This window comes from Carettochelys insculpta, chromosome 8, assembly GCF_033958435.1.
Source record: "Carettochelys insculpta isolate YL-2023 chromosome 8, ASM3395843v1, whole genome shotgun sequence".
NCBI classification, from domain to species: domain Eukaryota; kingdom Metazoa; phylum Chordata; order Testudines; family Carettochelyidae; genus Carettochelys; species Carettochelys insculpta.
Genome location: NC_134144.1, coordinates 12,949,919 through 12,977,144, shown reverse-complemented (window position 1 = coordinate 12,977,144; position 27,226 = coordinate 12,949,919). Strand labels below are relative to the sequence as shown.

General features: G+C 43.0%; 2 protein-coding genes across 3 annotated transcripts in view; one reads left to right on the top strand and one right to left on the bottom strand.

Moving 5' to 3' along the window:
• KIAA2012 (KIAA2012 ortholog) overlaps positions 1-11,287 on the top strand; it is a 97,231-nt gene extending 85,944 nt beyond the window's left edge. Inside the window, exons 22-25 of the mRNA XM_075001416.1 lie at positions 984-1,186; positions 6,374-6,546; positions 8,412-8,631; positions 9,418-11,287. Coding sequence (XP_074857517.1) covers positions 984-1,186; positions 6,374-6,546; positions 8,412-8,631; positions 9,418-9,577 — 756 coding nt within the window. The 3' untranslated portion in view covers positions 9,578-11,287. The remainder of the gene's footprint in view (positions 1-983; positions 1,187-6,373; positions 6,547-8,411; positions 8,632-9,417) is intronic.
• A 2,375-nt stretch (positions 11,288-13,662) lies between these two features.
• Positions 13,663-27,226, bottom strand: part of SUMO1 (small ubiquitin like modifier 1) — a 33,321-nt gene continuing 19,757 nt past the window's right edge. For both annotated transcript variants that reach the window (XM_075001704.1, XM_075001705.1), the window contains exons 2-5: positions 22,163-22,237; positions 19,164-19,241; positions 15,527-15,598; positions 13,663-14,529 (exon numbers count right to left, since the gene is read on the bottom strand). In XM_075001704.1, the coding sequence (XP_074857805.1) occupies positions 14,461-14,529; positions 15,527-15,598; positions 19,164-19,241; positions 22,163-22,237 (294 nt within the window). In that variant the 3' untranslated portion in view covers positions 13,663-14,460. The remainder of the gene's footprint in view (positions 14,530-15,526; positions 15,599-19,163; positions 19,242-22,162; positions 22,238-27,226) is intronic.

Genomic DNA, 27,226 nt, shown 5'->3' with positions numbered 1-27,226 from the left:
TAGTAGTTAGATTTGTTTTCATTCTAAACATTCTTTTGCCTTGCAAAGGAGAGAAAACATTCATATCCATTTTCTCACAATGCCAACAATTGTTTTTATTGTTTTGGAGTAAACCCAGCCCTTTACCCTCCTCCTTAATATATCTTTGGACCAGCAAGGGATGACCAAGATTAGTGAGTGGGCAGCATGAGTGGTCCTCCATCTCAGTGGGCTGCAAGATAGAAATCAGTCACGTGCACTAAACCTGCCCCCAAGAACAAGATGAAATATATTACCACATGAGTATGCTGACTATTTCAAATACGTTAATCATTCGTATATTAGTAGAACTGTCATCAACTTGAAATAAAATAAAAAAGAAACATTTACACTTATTTTACAACATCAAATTTCTGCCTGGCCTCTTCCCCACCTCCTCGCCCAACCTTGTCCTCTCCCTGCTCCTCCCACTCCCCCCTCCCACCTCATCCAGCATGCCATGAATTCTCTGCAAGTGCTGGGAGGAGGGAGAGGAATAGGTAAGTGCATCATCTCATTCACAGCTTTAGCTGAGAGTCAGTGTGCTTTCACCTCAAAGCGTAGAGGTGACTGCACTAAGCTATAGAGGTCCCAGATTCAAGTCCACCTGAGGGTGATTACGTTATCAGAAATCTCAACTTTAGCTGAGTTGATTAAGTTGACAATAGTGAAAAATCAGGGGAACGTAAACTATGGGGAAACTTTGAGATAGTTATCAGATGACATAATGGTGGGAACTGCTAGGAGACACCCAGGGAATGAGACACTTGTTTACAATATAGAGTCAACAGTACAAGTAAAGTTTATCACATTGACAAGAGAGTCCCAGGAAAGGCACATCTACTCTAGGATATGTAAATCTCATTCTTTTCAAGGACTGTGAACCTGATAGTTAACAAATGAACCACCTGGCAATTAGAGTGCAAACTTTATTTGGCAAGTGTCATTTCCTTATATCCATTCAGGATTGCCCTGGAAACCAGCAAGAGGAGAAATTATCACGGGACAGAATGAGAGCAGAGAAGGCAGAGAGAAGACGGCTACAGGTAGAAAGGAAAAGAAGGGAACAGGAGGAACAGAAGCGGAAACAGCAAGAGCAGCAGGAGCGTATGGAAAAAATAAAGGAAGAACTGGAACAGGAACAGAAGAGAAGAGCAGAGGAGATACGGTTAGTGGGTATAAGGATTTGACTGGGGGAGGGAATATTTGGATGAAATGCCACAGAAAAAGCATGGTAGTTTTTTTGGCACGTAAGGGACGTCACATCAAGGCCTTAAACCCCCAACCTCCATCTACCCCTGCATCAGGAAATATACTTCTCCAAGCATCCCATAGCTCACATCAGAAACTCAGTAACTGACATCTCAGGGTAAATGGGGTGGGCATCCTCTTATACCACTGCTCCCTGACAGCATTTCCAAACAGTAGACCAAGTCAGTACAAATAAGATATTCTCAAACCTTCTTTTACATGTATATAAAAGGTGAAGCCAAGGAGGCCACCACCCATGACAGAGTTTCTGTTCATGATTATATAATTATTCAGAGCTATCATGAACACTCCATATGGGGGGAACTAGTGAGAGAGCCCTTAGGATATTTTTATCTCTACAGACACCTCCATGAAAAAATTAAGGGAGTTACAGGTCTCTGGGTTGGATCATGCCCCCCACAGATCTGCCTCCACTTGAGCGGAGATGTGCCATGCTGACTCAACAGCATCATCTCTGGAAACATGGGAATTCTGAAGGCTCCATGATCCACCACGAGGGAGGGACCAGAGGAAAATGGCCATGGGTGCACATCATCCACACGAAAGCTAATACAACTGTTGCACCTACTTGTCTGTGGAAGCCCTGTGTGCTAGGGAACAGACCCCCACACACCAACCCTTTACTGAGATTTGTGGGGTCGTCCTGGGCAGTATCACTCCCTTAGGAGCCAGAAGAGGTTAGGGGGCTCCAGGACCAATGCATAGTTGCAGGGTTCTCTAGGCTGATCCCTGGAATCTGTAAGCTTTGGAAGCTGGACCTCGGGCTTCCTCCTAAATCCCCAGCACAATTCATTGGAAGCTTCACAAAGTGGGGCCTTGCTAGGTTTTCCTTCCTTCCACTTGAATGATGATATTCAGCAGAACAAGGCAGATAGGGGTCGGTTTTAGGAGGGATATAAGTTGATGTACGAGGGACTAGAGCATCAGTTCCCAACCTTTGCAAGGTGGGGACCCATTCTGATAATTCAGTATGAGTGAGACCCAAGACAATCCAAAACAGTGTGTGTGGGGGGGGTTCTCTCCTGGGAAAAGTGCACCCCCCACACAAACCCCCCCCCCGGCTTAAACCCACATCAGCCCCAAAACACCACCCCACCTACTTCATTAACATCACACACTGATGCTGCTGCTCCTTCGCCAGGCCACTGCCACCTCCACCACACGGCTCCCCTCAGCCCTCCTACTCCCTTCCCCCACCTGCAGCACGGGAGTTCCGTGCCTTGCCGCACTGCAGTGGGACTCAGTTTAATTGGTTAAAGGGCTGGATCCCTCCTGCCAGCCATTAAACCAATTAAATTGAGTTCCATTTCAGTGTGGCAGGGCAGGGACTGGAAGCTGGAGGCGTGAGCAACAGCAGCAGCAAGAGCTGCAAATGGCTCCTCTTAAGGAGCCACATGTGGCTCAGAGAACCCCAGCCAGCGACCCTTAGAAAATCTAATGGCAACCCATGTTTGGGTCCTAACACTTAGGTTGGGAATCTCTGAACTAGAGGCTTGAAGGACTGCAAACCTAGGGACTGGTTGGCGGGTTCTTGGGTGTAGCTCAGAGACAAGCAGCAAAGCTTCAGTATTTCGAGCCTCATTTCTTACAACTCTGCTGGCTTGCCACACTGCTTACTGCTCATGAAACAGGGTAGCAGTGATTCAGCTGCAGTAGCTGTCATCAGAAGACCTGTGGACAGCAATTCTGGACCCCGTGCAGACCAGTCAGTGGGCCCCTATGCACACACAATCAGCGCCTCCACTGAGGCAGACTGCCTGAACTTTGGGCAGTGCTGGGACCTGTGCTCGGTGGTGCCCAGGAGCTGCCAGGATTGTGCTGGTGAGTGTGTTCTTCTGACATGGTCACAGTTCCCACATTGCTGCCTGGTAGCATTGCCAACTGTCTAAACGTGAAACTCAAAAGACCATCACCGACCCTCTACCACTTCCCTGAGGCAATGCCTGCCCCACCTTCCACTCACACCATTGCCACTCCCTCCATTCACTGATTCTCACTTACTCTCACTCACTTTCATGGGGCTGAGGCAAGGGATTGGGGTTTGGGAGGGGGTGCCGGTCATGGGAAGGTGTTGGAGTATAGGAGGGGGTGCAGGATGCAGGCCTTGGAAAGCAACCACTCCCAGTGTCCTATGGACAGGGGGTTGGGAGGAGTAACTTGGGGCCAAGGGCCAAGCATGGCAGAGGCAGCAAGTGCTCTGCCCTGCTGCGCCATGCCATGCCACCCTCTGGGCTTGCTGCGCCTCACTTCGCTGCAGGAAGCAGGAACCAGAAAGAGGGTTCTGCTTTCTGCTGCTGCGGATAAGTGAGGTGCTGTGGTCCAGGAGGGAGGCTGCATCACAGCATGGCAGAGCAGGCTGCCACTCCTGCCGCCCACATGGAGGGTATGGTGGGGAGGGAGGAGAACCCTGCTGCCTCCACTGCACCCAGCCCTCAGCTCCAGGTAACCCCATGGCCCATTGCCTGGGAAAAGGGGTAAGGCAGGAGGGCAGGGCCGGAGCACAAGTGGAGCAGGGCCTGCAATGCCCTGGGGGTGTGTTGCCACAGGCCCTGCCACCCCTCTCTGGACAGCCCTGGGAGGAGGTCGGGGGGCTGGGGTTGCAGGAGAGGACTGGAAGGGTGGTGCTTACCTCAGGAGGCTCCCAAAAGACAGGCTAACCTCTCTGGCAGCGGTTTCTAGGGTGGGGACAGGGGTACCATCACAAACTACAGAGCATGGCCTGAAGTCTTGGATTTTGAAGACAAGAATTTAGCTTTGGCACACAGCTGGAAGAAGCAGGAGTGTGCCTGGCTGAAGCTCACCTGTGCTTCCACATTAGGAACTCTAGACACTTATTGTTACAGTCCAACCTCTGAGAGGCGGGGAGCTTGAATTATGGGAGAAGGAGAAGTGATTTGCAAAATATGGCATTCCAATCATCATACATGCCAAACCCTCCCCCCTGCCTTTACCCATCAAAAATTCAAGGAATTTATTTGACCAAGGTCATTTAATGATACACCACTTCCCTCACATAGCCACTGAGCAGCTGGAAGGTGAAGTCAACAGTAAAAACAGCAGAGACTACTGTATAAGACTGTTTCCACAGCATCAGATCTCTACTTAGGCTATATCTACACTAGACATAGAAGTTGACTGCTGAAACACAATTTATATGCACCAATTGCATAGCTAAAATTGACTTATCGGCAGTTGACTTTGATGTCTGCCTATACAGAGGAAGGTCAACGGGAGCGTTTCTCCCATCAACTTTCCTTATTCCTTGCCTCTCACGAGTTCCAGGGTCGACACTGACCCCTGAAAGCCTAATTTCCTGCATGCGCGAAACGAAACCCTGGCAGATTGACCCTGAGCGGGTTGATCTGCCGCAGTAGTGTGGCTCTAGCTTTAATACTCCTCACACACGAATATTAACATGAATCGGGCACAAAATCAGATTGCTGCAAATGAGGAGACCAGTGGAGGCAACTGATTGTCATAGGATGCAAACGATGAATCACATCAGATCAGCTAAAGAACTGCCAGCTCTGGATAAGGACATTCCTGTGGGGATCCAACCGATCAAGGAACAGGAAAGGATGGACTGAAGGAGTAATCTAGTGGCTCCCCGGTCATACAGGGGATAAATTGCCAGACAGAAAAAGGGGACACTGAAATAATGTGATCCAGACCCAGTCATCCTTAGAAAAACAACACTATTCTTCAAGTTCTTATTACAAACACCCATCTTTGTAGCATCTGACTACCTGTACCGAGGACATATCTATTTGACTTCCTAATACAAATTCAACTTTTCTTAGGCCAAGTGCGTAGCAGTCTCTGGTTCCATGTAAGTCAAAGTTATTTATTGCTAGCTCTTCATAAAATGAGAAAGAGGATTACATTTCAGGAGGGGCATATATTTGTGTGTCACTAAAGGTGCAGAAACATAAGCCTCAGCATGTGATACTGACTTCTCTGTGATGTTTAGTAAAACGCCATTTCATTCATTTCTCCCTGTTTGCTTTATCACTTATCGCTAATGGAATATCTCCCAGAACTTCTTTCCAGGTTTTCCCAGCAGGACAGAGACAGCATCTAGGTCTTTTAGGGTATGTCTACACAGGGATAAAACCCCACAGCTGGCTCAGGTCAACTGACTAGGGCTGGAGGGCTCAGGCTCTAGGACAGAAAAGTTGCTGAGTAAATATTCAGACTTGGGCGGGTGCCCTGAATAGGGACAGGGGCCCAGAGTTCAGGCTCCAGCCCAAAATGTCTACACAGTGAGCCCACAGCTCAAGCAACACCAGTCTGAGTCAACTGACCTTGGCCTGCCACAGGTCTTTTATCCCTGTGTAGACATATACTTAAATAAAATAGATGGCAGTAGAGAGACTGCTATGGTGGCATTTTGGAATGGCCAAAGCCTGCAGTTACTCTCATCTTTGAAACAGTTGATAGAAGGGAAATAATTCCCCACCACCACCATCTATGAATCTGAAGCTATAGATGGGGGAGGACTGTGAGAACTCTGGGTTATTCCACTTACTGGAGAGGGAACATACTTACCCTACATGTTTTACTGCTGTTTCATATGTGTAATAAATATCATGCAAACTATGTCCCGTATAGCTCAGGAATGAAGGCAGGAGGCACAATACCAAGTGGAAGGGAAGGACAGGTAACCTACAGCTCTCAGCTATAAAACAGCCTTCATTGGGGCACAGCTCTCACATGGAAAGGGTCAGCCGACGGAGAGGAATAAGCACCATCAAATGAAGTAAACCTAAACAGGAAATCTCAGTTGTTACCAAAGCAAGTGCTGTCTTCCTCATGCTCTTCTTTAAAACCCACTTCTCCTAGGAGGCATAAAACCCTCATCCACCCCTAAAAGGACAATTAAATTAGACAGTAGAAAATATTTAAAAGAAAAGTTATGGTACCAATAAGACACATTACTAATCAGCAACTCTGTTATGTTTTAACTCATCCCTTAACCCGTCCCTATCTTTGTAGATTTTTGGACCAGGAACCTGCTCTTCTTATGACCTATAAAGAGAACTCAGCAGGCCCTTGGTGCTCTGTCAATTAATTTATGTTTTAGTCTACAAAAACAGGAGCTAGAAGAAGAGCACCAGCGCCAGGAGGAAGAGGCAGCAAGGAAACAACAACACGAGAAAGCAGCACAAGAACGTGTCAGACAGCAACAAGAGGAATATCGCAGAAAACTCCTGGAGCTGCAGAAGAAAAGACAGCAGGAGGAACAAGAACGTGCAGGTGTTCTAAAGAAGGGCTAAAACATAGGCGGGTAACTCACCTGAGTGTTTTTTCTGTTGAAGGCACTGGTCTGGGACTCAGGAACTCCTTATGCAAGTCTTCATATCTCATTATCTGTACAAGGGTGACAATAATACTCCCTTTCTTCAGAGGACATTGATTTATTCTGTCAATGTCTGTGAGACACCCAGGTCCTACTTTGGTGAGGGCTATTTATGTAAGTATCTAGATAGGAGCACCTTCATTTAAATTTCTCTATAGTTCTAATAAAGAACATACACAAATTTACTGTAGTTAGTCTAGAATCTAATGAGGCAGTAGAGGGCTTTCTCAAAGTAATTCTCTTTGATCATAGTGCAGGAGAACCTATTCATAACAGAGTGAAAATCACAAACTGTACCAGTGCACTGACTTTCATGCCAACAGTGATGGGGTCCATTGTTCTGATTCCTATAGGAGTATTTCATTCTAAGAACACTTTTACCAACTCCATTCTGACCAGAAAGAAGCTACCATTACTGTGTGGGTGGGTGAGACACAAAGGAATCCTCACCTTCTGCTTTAGCTGCAACTGCTATTGCTGAAAGTGAAGCACTTATTTAGCTGCTAGTATCCTCTGTGGGGGGGAAGGTGGAAGACAGACCACCAGCCACGGGTGCCATATATGTCTTTTTCTCTGGTTACAGCGAAATTCAGCTGATAGTGAAGTTTTTTGTGGAAATATCATGTCTTGTTAAACAAAATCAACTGTGTTGCACTCCAGCCTGTTTGCTTGATATTAGCCCTATAGAGAGGAGTAGTTAGTTTCTGGGTTCTATTCCCAGCTTTGCATGTGATTTGCCCCCTTAACCTCAAAGTGCAGAGGGGAGGGAAATAATACTTCACTACTTCCAGGAGTTTTGAGACTTCTAAAATGTCAAACTTTGAAATGCAGTGAAATGTATGGAAGAAAGGCCCAGTGGAAAGACAGAAGTTGGGTTTGATGCCAGTTCAGGCAAGAGCAGAGAATGAAAAACTTGAGCTGTCAAGTCCTCAAAAAATTAAGAGGGAGATTTAAAAAGTTAAAACTGATTCAGTGCAGTGTTAAAATATTAGAATACCATTTATTCAAATTTTGAGAGGTTTCCTGTATTTTCAAAATATAGGAGCACGGCTGGAGGTTTCAGCCCCTCAGAGCACAGCAGGGGATTATAGGCTTCTGCTTGGCAAAGGGCATTAACCCCCTCAGGCCTCTGGGACCCGTCAAGCTGGGGTTACGGCAGCCCTTATGGTAACCACAGAAATGTGGGCTGGGGCATCAGCCTTTTCACTGCCACCCACCCTGCCCACCTGTACATTAAAATAGCGTTAATTTGCTTTCAGTTAATTGTAGGCATTAACTACAGCTAGTTTACAGCTCTAAGGGGGAAAAAAACGAACTATGATCACCTAACAAGAAAAGTTTTATTGAAATGGTTCTCTGCAGCTTGGCGGGCATGAAGGTGCAAAGTCAGACAGTGCTGAATTATCTAACATGGCTTTGACATCAGTATTGGCACACCTTGTGATTTTAAGACTCAGTATTTGGTGTTTGTCCTCAAAGCTCCAGTCGCTGGAGCCATCTAACTACATGTGAATCTCAGTGTGCCTTAAAAATATGAGTAAACTTCTAGTACAAATGGTTGTAGACAAAGAACTTGAAAAAGTGCTGAATGAGAAGACAGGTTAATTAATTTTTTTCTTTTAAATTTCAATTTTTGGGGCCTCTGTTTTTTAAATACTTGGTGTTGATATTGCATTTGCAGTATTTTATAAAACAGTTAAATAACTATTTCCTAAATAAGAAGGGGTGGCGGCTATTAATTATCTGATCATCTCTACCCTAGAGGCAGAAAAACAGAGACAGAAAGAAAGGGAAACGTGGCTAGAGGCAGAACGACAACGACTAGCAGAAATAGCAGAAGAACAACGCCTGGAGTATGAAAGAAAGAAACTGGAGGAGCAGGAAAGGGCAGTATGTGAAGCTGCTGAAAAGAGGAAGAAAGCAGAAGAGGCAGCTAGATTACCTTTGGAGGAAGCAAAGACACAAGTGCAACTTCTAGCCAGGTAAGCAGCCCTACTCAGAAAAGGAAATTATTCCTGCTGACTAGTAACACAGTCACTTAGAGCCAACCTAATCCAAAACATTACTAGGGCTGGAATTATTTCAGTGAAAGCTTTACCTTCAGTGTTTCACACTAAGGCTATGTCCACACTAGCCAAAAACTTTGAAATGGCCATGCAAATGGCCATTTCGAAGTTTACTAATGAAGCGCTGAAATACATATTCAGCGCCTCATTAGCATGCGGGCAGCTGCGGCACTTCGAAATTGATGCAGCTCACTGCTGCGCGGCTCGTCCAGACGGGGCTCCTTTTCAAAAGGACCCCAGCTACTTCGAAGTCCCCTTATTCCTATGAGCAGATGGGCCATTTGCATGGCCATTTCGAAGTTTTTGGCTCATGTAGACACAGCCTAACTAGAATTTCTATTGAGCCTCAAATTTTAACACTTGGTTTTAACTCCAAATCACAACATGATTGTTGTGTAGACAAGACAACCCTGTTTTCAGAACGTACGCCCCCAAACAGTGCTAGAACCAGGATCCAAGAATCTAGCAATGTTCAGGGGACAAAGCTACTAGCTAATGTACACTACAAAAAAAAATGCAGAGCACCCAAGCTTCCCAATGGAGCTGAAAAACTGTAGTGTCGCTAAATTTAATTTAAAAAAAGTTACACCAGCAATTACATTGCAAACTTGTAACCTAGCCCACTCCTAATGACACAAGGAACACCAGTTGCCTTCCTTTCATTTATCTCTAACTACTTTAATTAGCACTGTTTGTTCACAGGCAAAGAGAAGCTCTGGAGCAACACCTGCGATTCCAGAAGGAGCTGCTGGTGGAAGCCAGTGGACTGGAACACATACAGAAAATTTCACGACCATGGGTTTATTCTTATTTTCACTTGACCCAAAAGCTAGGTCTGGAGACACCAAAACCAAACAAGTAAATTCTAGGATATTGAGGGGACAGTGATTATTGCAGTGGACTCTTCCAACTCACTGATTCCAAGAAGGAGCTCTCTTTACGTCATCTTACCCACTGCAAACTATAAAACATGGCCTAAGGCTTCCCTATCGCTTCTTGTTGAGGAATTTCTCTCTCCAAAAGAAATCCTCTTTGCCAGAGGGTATGTACACTTTATATGTTCATCCTATACAATAGAAAGGAAGCAGACATTGTAGTCAACCAGTCAATACTAATTAACAGGATGAATTAGCTCTTTAGTCTCTCTGCAATTTCCAGGACTATTCTGTAGAAGAGTAGTAATTACACAATCTTTTAGAGTATGAGGACCTCTCTGACTTGCAAAAGGCTCCTCAGGCTAAATGACTTATCAGTGCTCATTAGGCCCACAAGCAGTGAGGCTATGTCTACACTAGAGCGATCTGTCAACAGAAGTTACTGTCAGAAGATATTTTCCAACAAAACTTGCAACAAAGTGGATCGAAAAAGCAATCCACTCTGTCGACAGAGTGGCCGGATTGCTCAGATGCTCTCTCTATAGAATGGCCAACTGCATGCACAGCAGACAGGGCTGCCTGATGACCTGGAAGCCCTGTCTGTCCACAGAGTGTCCACACAGTGGTTTTGTTGATAGAGTCTGTTGAGAAAGGCATTCTGCCTCATGGGGAAGAGGCAGAAGGCTGTCAACGAAAGTGCTGCGTTCCATCTCTTTACTGTCTACAGAATGCATTTTTAGTGTGGACCTTCTGCGAGTTTTGTCAACAAAACTCTAATGTAAACAGAATTGTAGATTTTGTTTATTAGCACTATGCAATCCCAAGAAGCCAAAAAAAAAAAAAATCGGATAAAAACTGCTATCACAAAGAAAACAATTCTTATTCTTCATTACTCTTGTTTCTTCTATAGTTTGTTACATACTACAAAAGTTGAATTTACACGTGGAAACCAAACAGCACATTGTAACAGGTGTCAATATGTAGTATGCTATGCTCTTGCTAAACTGGAACTGGACTTCATTTGAATTAAATGAGCACTAACTACTAGTGCTAAAAGCTACATAAATTGATTCCTACCACTTGAGCTTTCCTGTAAAAATGTTACTGAATGGTGTCTTCATGTATGTAGAACCCTTTTTTTAGTTTACCTAAACCTGATCCTTCCTAAGCATGTCTAGTTGCACACTAGAATTTCAGAGTTTGCACTTGCTGGACTCACACAGCAGATACTTAAAATATTTCATATACAAAAGTAGCTTTCCCTTAGAGCAGTGACAGAGTTGAAAAATAGAAAATTCATGCTAAATGTTACCCGAAAGATGAGCAAGCATAAGAGAGATAACAGTAAAATTTATACAGAGCAAGTTACTTGCCTCTAACAAATGTCTTGAGCCTACAGAAACTTATGTATTTGTCATCTCCTGTGAAGTCAAACTATAATACACTTGTTGATTTTAAATATTCTGCACAATAAACTTTTGAGCAGACATTTGTATGTACAGCATTTACAGTAACAGGCCCAACCTCAGGGTTGAGATTTTATCTGCTACCGTAGTAAACAGGAAATGAGAGAGACAGAAAAAAACAACCACATTCTTTTGTGGAACAGATTCAATGAGGATGGCTTTGTTTCTTCTTTCAACTTAATGAAGACTGTATCCACCTGCAAGTTATTTCATTATATCTGTATATTAAAAGACTTACTCTTATTTTACATAGATGCAATTTGTGTTACAGGTTTTTAAGGAAAGAAGTGTTATATTTTGTGCCTGGTATTCAATATCAATACATGTTAAGTAGTAACAGAGAGAAAGCCGTGCTCATCTATATACTATCAAAACAAAACTACTTGACTGCTTTTTTGTTTTGATAACATCAATACAGTGATTGAGAGGAAGGACAGGATTTGAGTGATTTCTTTTCACTGTCATACTCCCGAACATGTACACACAAAAGCCCACCTATCTTTCTGACTACAAGACATCTAGATAGAGCTCTCCTAAGAGCTTATGCTACAACTCTCTTTTCAGACAGAAATGTTCCTTCCACATCACTTAACTCCTTCTAGGGAGCAAGAGACCATGGAAAGTAACATTAAAACCACAACACAGATACCTGCTTGTGATTACATAGGAGACACAAGGTGGTTGAAGTAATTATCTTTTATTGGATCCAACTTCTGTTGGTGCAAGGGATGAACATTTGAGCTTACAGAGAGCTCTGTGAAACAGTGTCACAGCTAAACACAAGGTATAACAGATTGTTTAGCACAAAGGAAACCGGGAGCTTTAATTTATAACTTTGCCAGATATTTAAAAAAAAAAAGAAACACAGACTAAAGAGACAGTGCAACTGTGTTCCTGCATGAAGTCTGGGTTCAGTTGCTACAATTATGGTCTTGGGAGGAGGGAAGGACACAGCAGGGGAAAACTAGGAACACTCCCCTAAATCTTCCCAACATTACAGATCCACTGAAGGCCACAATGGCAGAGGACTTTGAACAGTAGATTATTTAATTGTCCACAACCAATCTGGATAAAACGCAGTTGCTCAAAGCCACTCTCTGCATGCAGATGAATGACAAGCAAACTGCCAGTGTGAAATCTTGAAGGGGGAAGTCTATTACAGAACAGAACTCACCATTTCAGCTTCATGGCCATGTGCACCCAACTCTCCATCTAAGCCTCTCTAATAGTATCAGAGTTCTAGGTAGTCCCTCCTCAAGAAGTTAATCCAGGAGGGAGGGAGGAAGGGCTTTGCAGTTAGGATGCTAACCTGGAAGTCAAGAGATCTGGATTCAACTCCCAACTGTATTACAGACTTGCACTCAGAGCAAGTTAGTGTCTCTGTTCCTCAGCTCCTCATCTGTAAAGGAGAAATAGTGGTAATTTCCTGCCCCACTGGGACATTCTGAGGCTGCATTTATTAGGAAATTGAAGAGGTTACAGCAATATCTGAGCATCTAAGACAGCTCTATTTGGTGTTCTAGAAAGCCAATAGGGAACACCTCAAGGAAACAGTATTTTGCTCCACCATCTTTTAACTGATCATTTCTTTCTTCCCTTCTATTTGGAGGTTAATTCTTCTCCTAGGAATCATTTGGTCAAACATAATACTTTAAAAACTCTACATTCTCTGACTTTTGAAGATTAAAATTTTGGTTTACAAAGAAGATTGTTTAGTGCAGCTAAGAATGTAAAAGTAGTGTATTACTTGATGGGAAACTAGGCAAGCCACTAACAAAGAAATACGTTTATAACTTTATAGTGAGAGCCATGAAAAACCCTCAAACCCATCTGCCATTTCTGAAACACAAATATGCCATTGTGCAAAAGTATGTTTTAATGTGAACTTAGTTTTCATGAAAAGCTCTTGATGTAAAAACCTACAAACTTGGGCACTATTTATTTGCCTGTCACATAAAGCAGAGGCAGAGCAATGCACTTTTCCACACTATCCTGACCATTCACCTCCTATCTGAGCCCTAAGAGCCATTCAAGTGCAACTAAGTGTGACCATTCATTCTGTGATAGCATTGCCGAGACTGTCCAAGCAGCAATCCCACAATGGCAGCACCACTTGAGATGTCAATACCTGGTGAGGAATTGCAATGAGCCCCCAATTCATTTTAGAAAGGATCCCATTCACGCATCAGATGGTGATTACTTTAGGGTACTGCTGATCTTGAGTATATGTGAGGCAGTGATCTAGAGGAAAAACATTAACTTTTTGTTTTGTTTTTTAAACCTCATTTTCTTTCAACTTTCCCTTCCAAGTTACAGGTTTCAGTCTAAACTCTAGTTTCAGAAAACAAAATGAAGCTACAAAGAATACATCTTCTTCATCCAACAAATAGAGTTAATAGCTTCAAAACAAAGGAATGCACAAGACTATAAAATGAGTATTCAATACTTGGAGTGATCAGGGACAGAATTCTAGTTTACAAAGTATTTTTAAGAGTGTAATATTTACTGGCTTTGACCACTATTTACTAGTAGGCATTATCCTGTGTATTGTTTTCCAGCTGATCTCTTGCTCTTTCATCTCCAAATATTCGAAAAGAAAATGCAAATTATTAATGTTTATAAAATTGTTTTTTCTTGTTTATTTTAATGAAGCTGGTACAGACACAATGTCCATTCAAAACCCATGTCCCAGACCAAAAGGTACAAAGTATCAGAATACTACCAGTTGTCTGCTGTGAACATTCTTGCATGAATATCTGTGTATTAGTTGCTATATGAAAGTTAGAACTTTTCTGGGCTCTTCTGCAAAATTTTAAGAATCAACAGGGTTTTCAATTTTATGTCTTCTCTGAAGCCATCTCTGGAGTCAGGTACAGATGACATCAATCTTTTCCCATTTCCAACTGGGAAGTCTTCTTTCCAGGGCCACCAGCACAATTTAAGGAAACATCTGAATTATGAACACACAACTTCTCCATTGTTTAGTTCTCTGACAAACTTCATCTCCCCCCTGAAAGTTATAGTCCAGGAGTGAAACAGTCACACATCAAAACTTCAGGGCTGATTTGGAAGTCATTAGGAACATCTGCCTACCTGGCAGATCTTACAACCTTCGTGCCTGAAATGCACGCCTAGCGAACATACAAATGCACGTGGGTATATGTAATCTAAAAGGGATGGGAAAAGGGAAGAGGGCTGCAGCTGGATCACAAGAGTTCAGCACAATGAAAACAGAAACGATAGCGTATAATGAGCACGAGAATTCAAGATACCAGATGTTTGAAAATAAATTCCCAGAGATGGGTGCCAGTTTCAGTTCAGTGTTGTATGCCACATTACAAAAGAACTACTGTTTAAAAATAAAAAGGATTAAGGGGAAAGGAAAAGAAAAAAAACAGAAGGATCTAAACTGTCGAGTGACCCCCCGTCTGTTCCTGATAAACTTCAATCACATCTTCCTCCTCCATCCCCAGCTGTGAGAACAGGAAAAGAAACAAAACAAAAAACACACAAAATTATTATAAAATCAGATGTTTTGAATGCACAGCAGCTCCTGGACAAGCAAGGGTGTTCAAGGTTTTTAACTCTTCCCATCCACACTTCCTAAAAATGACAAAGTGGTGGAAAAATAATCCTCTGTCATTGCCTTATTAGCCAATACCAATAACTTCAGTCCTCTCCCCAACTTTATAAATCACTTCTTTCATCTTTGCGATATATCTGGTTCTGAGCTAGCAATATTTTCTGGGAAGTCCAAATCCTTTTCCAGGTCTTAAAATCATTGTCTTCTCTGACAACTTCTCTAACTTTATTCTTGTGCAGCTGTTCCGTGACTATCATGCAATTGCATGCAAACGCCATAATGGCTATGTCAACTACAGGGCCCATAGCTGATCTACTCATAAACAAAGGACATTCACTTCAGAAACAAAAACATTAGGTATCAGTTGTAAAGTTTATTTTTAATGCTCTCCCTAAGGAGGTTATTCTAGACAGCTGTAAGTTTAATACCAAGAGATGATTACATCGACACTGCATAACACATCCTAAGACTGTGTTTATAACTACTTCAGCACCAGGCAGAAATTTATGCAAGAGCTACAGTATATCCCTGGTAGGGATGGTAAACAGAAAACAAGCTACCTGTGCTACCTCTCTCTGGTTAAAAAAAAAAAAAAAAAAAGAGCATATATACTTCTAGGAAAAAATGTTTTCAAGCAGATAATGGAGGTTACGCTGAACACTGGAATTACTAAGGCCTTGTCTACTCTCACCTTCACAGATGTATTTCAGCTATGCCAATAGCATAGCTACAGTAGACACAATAAATGATGACCAGTGGATCGCTACTGTGTTGATCCACTGTGTAGTGGATACATCTAACATACAAAGTAGCCCATCTGTTTCTTCAGCTGTCCTCGGGTGCATCATTTAAGCTGATGCTTGCTTTCTTCTCTTAAGGAAACTTACCTCTTTGGGGGTATGATTATCAGTAATTCTCTGACCCTCGAAGAGGAACCTGAGCGAATTCATTGGAACGCCCTAAAAACAAGCCATAGAAATATTTAGGAAAACACACAGAAGCTTTTAAAAAAATTGATTATATAAGCTTGCAATATAAATAAGGAATTTGAAAGCTGAAGAGGAGGTACTAGCCCCAATACATAAATATCTAAAGCAATGAGAATTTTATTATGCACCTAGTACACTAAAATAGTAAAGGAGAAAGTTACCAAAAAAGCACAGCTTTATTCTGAAAGACAAATGCAGTTGCGTATTTGTGGTCAAACACCACTACATGAAGTCTATCCAGTTAACAAGCAAAGAGTTTGGTTTTCTGAGTTCCTTTCACCCGGAAAACTCTATCTAGTAAATGAAATTCAAGCTGGGTTCCTTCTGACTTGCAAATTACCAGTAATATTTTTGATAACAGAAACTGGGTAGTATTACTGTCAATGATGTGGACTCCAGCATCTTCCATTCCCCATGCTCCCACACCCAGCATCACCACAAACTGACCACACTCCTTTTCCCCCATCCTTTCTGCACAGATTGGGAGGGGTGCGGATGAGCAGAAATCACTCCCTCATGTCTGGAAAAGGGGGCGCTAGAAGGTTGGTATCTCTAATGGGGATGAGAAAATGGCGATGCATGTCTATGGTATATGATGTTTGTATTAGCGGAGCACCAGAGCAAATGAGACACTAACTTTTCCCTAGTTCTGGATTTCAGTTAGAAATGGGGGGGAGTGGTGTCAGCTAAAGCAAACAACATGGTGATTGTGTATTAATTTCCCAGGTGTTTTTGGATTAAAAAGGGATCTCTGACCCAACAATGGCTGATTTAATTAAGAACAGGATTTATGTGAGAGTCCAGCAAACTCAAGCGTTTTGGCCCTGAGCTGGCAAACGGCTTTCACAGAAGACCTATCTGGCCAGCTATATGTCACAATGCCATTCAGCAGCCACTGCTTTGCCACAAGTTTTCATCTACTGCATAACATAAATGCTCTTTGTAACAGAAAAAACCTGTTCCTCCCCCATTATGGCCCCTAAGAGCTGTAAGTGGGGGCATGTGACAGAAAAATTTGTACTGCTCCCTTACAGTAGGGGATGGTCAAAACTACATTGTCCTTTTCATCAGCTAACCACTGCTCAAAAGCATTCACTAATGATAAACACCACAAAAAGCCTAAGAGGAGATCTCCAATACACAGCTCCATATACAAAGACCCTGATATTCCTTGGAAGCTGTTGTTGGAAGCTGCTGACTAGTCAAATAGGTGCTATATTCTTTGTGAAACTATTCCATAAGTTCAAGAGCTCCATTCTGAAACCAACTGAAGTTTCTCAGAGACCAGGACCTCCATGAACAGTTCCATCACCTCAACGGCAGAACACCTACGCCAAGTGACTGGTTTAAAAAAGAAGAGGCTGCTTCCTTAACGCTTGTTACTTTGTTGAACATCTTGTTTTTCCATTAAACTGTTCTACTTTACTCCTGATCTGACTAAACAGCAAGATCCAAATCTTTGAAGTAGCAGCAGTTCCTTTGTCAGAGCTCTTCTCCAACTCCTCAGTCATACACTCTGACTAGCGAAAGTAATTATTCCCCAGGCACCACTGTTTGCCACAATTATGGATGCCAGGAGATCACTGGAGGCATACATTGTAAGGCAATATTATACTCTTGCCTGAGCTGTTCAAAAAGGCGCACTGTACTGAAGAATGGAAATAGCTGATACAAATCATATTGTCTATATACTAACCTCAGTGCCCTGGGACCAGTTATGGTACACAATACTAATCCTTACGGGGAAAAAAAGAAATTCCATGACCCAGATTTTGGGGAGTAAAGGCACCTTGAAGTGCCCGCGGCTACACAGTGTGCCGGCACTTCGAAGTCTGACATTTCAAAGTTGCTGTGGGGGAGAATTTGCCTAATGAAGTGCTGCATATGCATCGCAGCACTTCATTAGTGATCTCCCATCACCCTGATTACCATGCCCTCTTCAGAGAAGGGGGCAAGTGTAGATACAGCCCCAGTTTTAATCCCTCATTGTATGTTCCATACCCTTAATCACTTTTGGTGCCCTTCTTGGCACATTTTCCATTTCTACTATCTCTTTTGAGATGAGGTGATCAGAACTGCATGTCCTATTCAAGGTTCAGATGTAACATGGATTTACGTGGCAGCATTATGATTTTTACCATCTTACTATCTCTTTCCTAATGGTTTATTGTTAGCTTTTTTTTGACTACTGCTAAACATTAAGCAGACATTTCCAAAAGAATTATCCACCATGACATCAAGGTCTCTTTCTTGACAAAAAGCTAATCTTACAATTGGATTATATTTTCCTGTGTGCATTAACCTTGCATTTATCAACACAGAATTTGATGTGCCATTTTATTGCCCAATCACCCAGTTTCATAAGAATAGTAACAGAGAGATAGCTGTGCTAGTCTATATACTATCAAAACAAAAAAGCAGTCCAGTGGCACTTTAACAAAATAATTCATTAGGTGATGAGCTTTCGTGAGACAGACCCACTTCTTGGATATAGTCTGAAGAAGTAGGTGTGTCTCACGAAAGCTCATCACCTAATAAATTATTCTGTAAGTCTTTAAAGTGCTACCGGACTGCTTTTTTGTTTTGATAGCTTCATGAGAGCATTTCGTAAATCTTCAGCCTCCTTGGCCGTTTCTACATAGGCCACTAATACATGGAGCGAAAGATGCTAATGAGGTGTGGATGCAAATTCCCCTTGCCTTATTAGCATAACATCATGTGATTTGGAGTCTGGAAGACTGCTCTTCCAGACTCCAAAACGCTGTGTTGAAGTGTGGCCCCGGGGGGCGGGGGGCGCTTCCAGAAGGACGTGCTTCTTCCGGAGGCCCCTTCTTCCCAAAAGGGGGCTTCCGGGGCTGCGCTGCTACACGGCGTTTTCGAGTCTGGAAGAATGGTCTTCTGGACTCCCAATCACATGACGTTATGTTAATGAAGCACAGGGAATTTGCATCCATGCCTCATTAGCATCTTTCGCTCCATGTATTTGCATGCCAACTCCGAAGGAAATGGCCTGTGTAGAAACAGCCCTTTTGGGCCGAACTACCGTGCATAATTCTGTATCATCTCCAACTGCGCCCCCTTTGTTGACCCCTTCTACCAACAAAAAGTGTTAATGCAATGAATTTAGTCATCACAGTCAATTTATTACCACAACAATATTGGCAGCTGTAGGTCTAAATCTGCTCTCACACAGCAGTGAAAGTATTCAATAATTCTAAGCGCATTTCACTTTGAACAGTAAGACACAAGGAGTCTTCTATGTGCATGAGCATATTAAAAAAGGAATATTTGCTTTTAGCAGATACCTTGCAATTTCAACAAATAAGTTCAACAGTTTATAGTAGGACAATATCCACACCACGCTATTCCACATAAATGTCAATGACTATCGAACCTAATTAGGACAAACACCATGTTTTTATTGTTGCTGAGTCTGTCCCACTGGTCCAAGCAGATCCCTTTAACTCTCCTTTGCTTCCTCCTTTTCCCAAGTAAAATGCTTTTCACAATAGGTCAAAACCATTGTTTCACAAACCTGTCTTTGACAGTATGATTCTTTGAGTTTCTTGAGATGTGTCGTCATTTTCACCTTGAAGTGAATTTCACTGCTGTCCTAAGAACAGAACAGGAGACATTACCCCCTTGAATAATTATTTGCTTTGTTGATGCAGGTTCTAATTTTTACACAGATTATCCAGCTCCAGCTTCAGTGGACAGATGGATCACTGACATGCTTACAGTAAAGGTTCATAAGTTAGCTACTACAGAGTCATATTACAGCATACTAAGCAGAACTCACCATTCGTTTCCAGAGTGGAATGATATAGTTTGTGCTTTGCTAAAGGCATTTTCAATAAAAAAAAAATTAAAAAGCACATCTCCAAATTTATCCTCTCATCTACCTATTAAAGAAATACTGATACACAGCAGATCTCTGGTCTCAAGTTCCAGAAAAGGTAAGTTAACGTCACACTTCAAAATACATAATGGAACCCTGCTCCTTTGAAGAGCACTGACCACTGTAAATATGCTGTCTCAACAATACATCAGTAAGTTAAAGAGAAGATGTAAAGGATTTGTCTTTCCATAGACCCCCCAAAAAAAAGATGTATTACAAGAGGTGACAAAAACACTACAAATGTCTGAAGGTAGTGTCTGCTTGTTGCTAAACTTCAGCTTGTGTGAATGCTGTTTGTCAGCATTTTTGTCAACAAAATTCTTTCACTTCCAATGAGCGGTTTTGCTCTGTTGTCAGGAGCATTCAGATGTGCACATACTGTGGCAAAACTTTGTCATTCATGTGAGGAGAGGAGAAAAGAGAGTTAAGTATCTGTGAACAAAAAAGTTTTGTCAAGCAAGTGGAAGTGTAAACACAGTCTAAAAGATCATCTGGGTCACTGGCCCACAATCAGAGCTTATCTAAGGTGACTACAGTGTCTACAGAAGCCAACTGGAGGTGCACCATCTTATATCAAGACCAGGCACGGGCAACAATTTTTGATGGGGGGCACACTCCAAGATTTTGGAAAGTGGTCAAGGGCTCCATTTTTCTATGAAGTGTGGGGTTTGGGAAGGAGGTTGTGTGCAGAAGGAAGCTGAGTAAGGAACTAGGGTGCATAAGAGGATGTGAGGTCAGAGGGAGTTTGGGTGAAGAAAGGTGTTGTGACCTGGGGCAATGAATTGGGTTGCAGGACGGAATTCTGGCCTGGGGGAGGAGTGTCAGGGATGGTGCAGAGTCTGGGAGGAAGAGTGAAGAGTGTTTGGGTGGTGATGTGGGTCAGGGGTACCAGAAGCAGACTCTGGCTGGGAGGTGCTTACCTAAGCAGCTCATGCCCATCAGCCCTGCAGAGCCTTTGGACAAGTTCCCTGCCTCCTGAAGCTCCAGGGCTCAGAGCAGCTGGCTGCAGCATGTGCACCTCTCTGCTGCACAGTGGAAATGTGGGGGGGTAGGCTTTATGCACACGGCTGAGGTCTTGTCCAGGATCATCCTCATGACCTTGAGGCAGTGGGGCAGGTGATAGGCTGGATTCAAAGGCCTGCCTGCCCAGATTCAGCCCCACGGGCTGTATTTTGTCCACCACAGCCTCAAATGATTTGTTCCCCAGATTCCCACCACCATGAAGCTGCCAGACTAATAAAGTGCTAATATTATGAGAGTTCAAGTGAATCAGTAGCTCTTGCAGCACTCTGTGGTTCTGTATAAAATTACTTCTGCTTATAAAGGTGTTCAAGTTTTCATTCCATACACTATTAACACAATTATAGCCTTTAGCTTCAGAGAGAAGTTGCTGCCTACAGTCTGAATTGGACTTAATTCCCACAAACTATCACGTAAACAACGACTAGCACCTTCACCCATCCCTGTCTAGGAGGAAAGATGCTTTTATGTTTAGCCTGAGTCCCTAAAAAAAACAGCTGCTATAGACTTCCTTCCTCATCTGTTCAACAATCCCTGATCTGTAAAACCTGGATAATATTAATCCCTTCACTCACAAAGGAGTTGCAAGGATAAATTTGTTAACATCTGAGACCCCTTGAGCTGTATGAGAGCCATCACCGATGAGCAGGAGGACAATTCTGGGGAGAAATTTCAGATGAAATACAATTATACCCCAAAGTATGTCCATTCGAGTTACGAGAATTTGACTTTACAAGGAGTTTCATTTAATACCCCTATTTCAGCTTACGAGGCATTTCTTCGCATTTATGAGGACCGACTTGGAGGCTGGCGGCTCTGATAGGCAAGCACTGAAGGGATAGAGTCAGCCACATTGGTCTTGACGAAGAGGCCGTACAAGGGGCGATGGCACCCCGTGAGAGGGCGGCAGTCTGGTGCGGGGAGGTAGACTTGTCCAAGTTGCGGCAGTAGATCATGCTGCTCTGCGAGACATGGATGCTGGGCACGCAGACCATCCCAGCCCCGCTGCTGCCGCTCACGCCCTGGGTGGCTAGGGGCCCGCCGCCGCCCGCCCTGCACAGCTGTGCCTCAGGCGCCGCTCGCCATCTACAGCGCTCCCTCCCATTTAGCGCCTGTCTCGCCCACCACTGCCACCTCTGCTGCCGCTGGCGGGGAATCTCCACCGCGCAGCACCACACGACTGAGGCATCGCCCCTCGCCAGCCAGGGGTCCCCTGTGCCTGCCTAGCTCCCCATGCAGCCAGCCCCTGGCAGCGCCCCCTCCCTGCTTAACCTGAGCTGCACTCAGGCTGGACTGCCTCCCCGTGCCCTGATCTGCCCTGCCCACCCCCTTGCACTGGATTTAATGGGATTTGGTGCTGTTTTAGCATAAATGGGTGTAAATTTTGGGGCTCAAACGCATAAAATTTTTCCCAGTGCAATTAATGGTAATTACATTTTCAACTTACAAGAATTCACCCCAAGAGGGGTTTTTCAGGAACGAATTACCCTTGTAAGGTGAGGGAAGACTGTAATTGTTAGGTTACCAAAATTCAACTATTTAAGTAAGAGAAATGATCCACCTGCAAACCATATATGGCCAACTATGAAAGTAACCAATTATGAAAAAGAACTCACCTGCCCAATGACTTTGAGTTTAATGTATTCTCCCTCTTTCTTGTCTCCCAAGTCCTCAGCTGAAGGTTTTGCTTCCTGAAAGACAAACATTCCACAAGGAAATTAATAAATCCTCAAACTGTTTTCACTGGACAGTACAACCATCTCTCCCTTTTTACTCTGAATCAGCAATTCACCAGTGACTCAGCACTCCACCACTGACACACAGTAGTTGTTCAGAAAGAGGAACAGATGAGAGAAGGGAAGAACTGGAAGACAGATATAAAAACAAAGAATGCAGTTTCACACCAATTTAACTCCACTGAAAAACTCAGAAACAGAAATAGAAAGAGAAAGCAGGAGAAATCTGTACTAAGGGATCTTTTCCTGTCCCAAATGCTAGAACAGAGGCAGAAGTAAACAGATTTTGTAGGATATAAGAGTATCAGTTTGTAGAGTTGAATTATGAGTCACTACCACTTTTTACAGAATGAGCGGACCCCGTATGTAAACAGAGCCCCAATTAATAGCTTGTATTATAAACTATTTTACAAAAAACTTGTGTGGGACTAAGTATGTAAGTAACTTTTATAACTTTAAATCTGTTGTATAAACATTTTAGGATTAAGAATGACAATGGCCACCTTAACAAGGCCAGAATTTATTTTATAGGCAAGTTTAATATATGAACTCTTGTATAATGAAGTCTTATACTGGAAATATATCTACTACTACACAAACTGAGTAGATTGAACAAAAAAAAAGAGTTATCTTATTAACTGCTGACAAGTTAGATACAAGTCAAAGACTTGGTTACACCCAGCCCCATTCTACCTGTCAATGCATTTTTGGGTCAGACTTAGTTTTGAGCATTTTGACGGATGTTGTGTCAATATTATGGCACTGAACAAGGTTACGCCTACACCTCTAATCACTTTTTGCATAAACTCAAGCATTAGAAAGAGAGGAAGCCCTCAAACTACAGCTCACGTTTCAACCACTTTTCCTTCAATACGCTGTTGCTCAGCAAGACGGACAAAACCAAACCTTTCATAGCTCCCCATGACAGAATTCCTTCTTGGCAATAAAGACTCACACACTTCCTGAAATTCCCCCCACTTTCCTGCCACACTAACATGCCTGAGCCCCAATCTCAAGGTACCACTGGTCGAGTGAGAAGATAGTTTGGATTAATTTTTGGCGAGAAAAGGCCCAAAAGACAAGACAATTTCTGGAGACCTAGATCATGGACCTCTTTCAACTAATGGCTCTCCTGTCAGAATAAGGCTATGTCTACATTAGGGAATAAAGTCGAATTTTATTAAAATTGACTTTATACCACTAGATTTTATAAAGTCGATGGTGAGTGTCCACATGTTTTGAAAGCCTACAGTGTGTCCCCATTACCTTTGCTAAGTTCAACTGTCAGAAGTGCATTGTGGGTACCTGTCCCACAGCTCCTGCACCTCTGTTGCATTCTGGATTTCTGTGCCAGTGTGTTATGAGAAAGAAATGTGCCACAAGTAGTCGTGGGTGTCTGATGTTATCATCCCAGAGTGCATTGCCCACATTCCCTGCTCCCACTGAAAACAAACTGCCAAATGCATTTTCACGCCACTTTCCTACAGCCTGCCCTCGGCACACGCTGCTACAAGATTAGGGGACCAGTCTTAAAAAACGTAAAACGCAGAAATAAAAATCTGAAGGGTTTCAATTTGGAGTTGTTGAAAAGCTGCTTTTTGGTATTGTTGAAATGCTTCATTTTGATAGTTTTTTTTATTCATTTCATTTTGATTCGTCAGCTATGTGGTTGCGGGGGGCAGCCAGAGAGCCCGTCAGCCATGTGGCACAGAGGGCAGCTGGAGAGCCCGGACTGTTTCCTGCTTCCAGTTTCTTACTTCCTGCTCACCTGGAGCGCAGTGGAAGTAAAAGCACTGGTCAGAATAGACACACTGGGGGCATGGTGGGATACTTCTGGAGGCCCATAAAATCCAATTAAATAATTATAATAGCATTAAGTCGACCTTGGAAATTCAAATTTGGCATTACTCCTCATGAAAAAGCTGCAGCAGAAAAGTCTACCTTAGGACCCCATAAAATCAACCTAATGATACTTATAGTGAAGACATTACATTATAAAATCAACTTAACTCCCTTAAAAGTGATTTTATGCTCTAGCGCAGACCTAGCTTAAGAAAGGTTAAAGAACATTTTTAGCATTTGCAAGACACATGAAATGGAGAAAGGAATAGTGGGAAAGGTGTGACATGCTAGCCAAGGGGGCAGATGCTCACTTTGGGGGCTTCCCCAAGCAGCTACGCATACCAGCTCTTGGCCAAGGCACAACAAGGTGGCTCTGCCGAAGCAGCCATGCTGTCTCCCTCTGCAAGCACTGCACCCCACGGCACCCATTGTCTGTGGGTTACCAGCAAATGGGCTGGAAGCCATCTAGAGAGCACTCAAAGAGGAGGCAATGGAAGTAGCCTGCCCATGCCCCTGCCAGCAGCAGCAGGGACAGGAGCCATTTGAAGGAGCTGCTGAAGATTAGCATCCCCCTGCCTCCCATCTGGCACCCTGCCTCAGACCCTTCTCCAACCCCGTCCTGGAGCCAAACCCTCTCCCAGGGAGCACCCCGGAACCTCTTCTATGCCCCACCAAGCCTCAAAGCAATCACTCTATAAGCCAGACTTTCTGTGCAGCTCAGACATGCCAGTTTATTGAGCTAGCCGGCTGTCAAGTGGCAAGTGAAAGGGCTGCTAGCATGAAACTGTTTCAATGTCAGAGTCTGACTTTTCATAGGGCCGTAAGAAGTTCCTACAGCCTCTTTTTTTCCCTGAGAGAGCTCCTAAGTAGCATAAAAAGGTGCACTAATACCTACCTCATACACAGATCATGAGGTGTAATTAATTAGCGCTTGTAAAACTGTTTGAGGTCCTTGGACGAAAGGTGCTGAGAGCACCAAGTATATACTATTGCAACCTAATGGAGCCACAAAACACCACACTCCAGATGCTACATGGTAATTTGCATATAACAAAAAATTACTTATTTTAGTGAACAGTGAGCTTCACAAAGTTTAAAGAACATAATATGCAATGAGATTTTAGAACCCTGTTCATAAAATTATTAGTACATATAACAGTGCTAACATTCAGTGAGCAAGCACTAACTTAGGTATTCTGCCAGTGTTCCTAACAGTGTGCAACATTTTAGTTAAAAGAAATGCTACATGAAGCCATTATGCTGATTCATTTGTCCATATTTAATCAGAAGTTAAATCTGCTCTCTTGGACTGGTTTAAAAAGGGGGAGGGAAATAGTACAAGCTATACACCTAACCTTCCTATGACTGACTGCACTTAGTATTCTAAGCTTGTTACTTAGGACTCATGAGCTTTTTCTATTCTCACACTCCCCCCCACCCTCTCTTTTTCTTTACTAACAGTAAGATTTTCATTAGGATAAAAGATAATTAAATTGATTATATCCCACCGTTCATATTAAAACAGCTGTAATTGCCATTATTAACTAATGATTATATCCCTGGAGGACAATGTCCTCTGAAACAACTATTTCCAGTATAATAGGTGGGGGGAAAAAAAATCTAGGTTGTTCCATGCAATAGGGCTAACTCCAAAAACATTTGTTTACATGAAAAGATGCACACTAATATCACTTTAAATACCATTCCCACTATCACGTATGCATGTTCAACTCTTGTCAATTAGTCATCATCTTCAACCGAAGAAACTGCGGAAGTAAAGTGAGGCATGTATTTACATGTGTCTCACTGTGAGGCTCTTATCTTCAAAAGCTTGCATGAACGCTAAACTTGACGGACTGCCAGTGCTCCAACTGAAGTCAACAAGGCCAATCAAAGTACAGCAAGTTAAGTATATGACATATGGAGATACACATCTCACAGAATTGGAAGGGACCTTGAGACGCCATTGAGTCCAGTCCCCTACCCTATTGGCAGAACCAAAGACCACCCCCTTCCCCCCGATCCCTAAACAGCCCCCTGGAGGATTGAACTCACAACCCTGGGTTTAGCAAGCTAATGCTCAAACCATTGAGCTATCTCTCCTTTCAGACTTTGCAGACTTGAGGCATAACTAACAATTACAACAACAAGGAAACAGGTGACTTAATTCAATATAAGAATAGCCATAGTAGGTCAGATCAATGGCCTTTCTAGCACAGTATCCTATCTTATGACAGTGGCCGATGCCAGATACTGCAGAGGGAATGAACAAAGCAGGGTAATTATTGAGCAATCCATCTCAGTGCCCACACTCCACATCTGGCAGTCAGATGATCAGGGATGCCCATGCCATCAGGTTGCTGACCATCCTGGCTAAAAGCCATTGATAGACCTAGTCTCCATTAACATACCTAATTATTTTTTAGCTCAGTTACACTTGTGGCCAGGAGAGCTAGCAAAGGCCAGAAGTTCCCCATGTGTTGTCTGTTTAAACCTGTTGCTTATTAATTTCACTGGGTCATCCCCACTGGGTTTTGCATTATGTGACAGGGTAAACAATACTCCCCTATTCACTTTCTCAACATCAGTCATGATTTTACAGACCTCATTCATATCCTCCTCAGTAGTTTCTCTTCTAAGATCAATAGTCGTTTTAAATCTCTCCTCCTAAGGAAGCTGTTCTACACATCCTCAATCATTTTGCTGCCCTTCTCAGTAACTTTCTCAGTTCTAATCTATTTTCTTTTGAGAAGGGGTGACCAGATCTGCAGGTGCTATTCACAGTGTAGGTGCACCCTGGATTTATATTTACTGTCTTATCAATGCTTTTAATTGTTCCTGACACAGTTCGGTTTTTTGATTGCTGATGCACATTCAACAGATGTTTTTGGAGGACTACCCACAAGGGGTCCCGGAGCTCTTTCTTGAATTGTAACCGCTAATTTCAATCCCATAATTTATAGATGCAACTGGGATTATATTTTCTCATGTACATTACTTTCCATTTAACAAATGCTTTTGTGCCATTTTCTTGCTCAATCACCCAGCTTCATGAGACCCCACCGTAACTCTTCTATCTGCTTTGGAGTGAATCATCTTGAG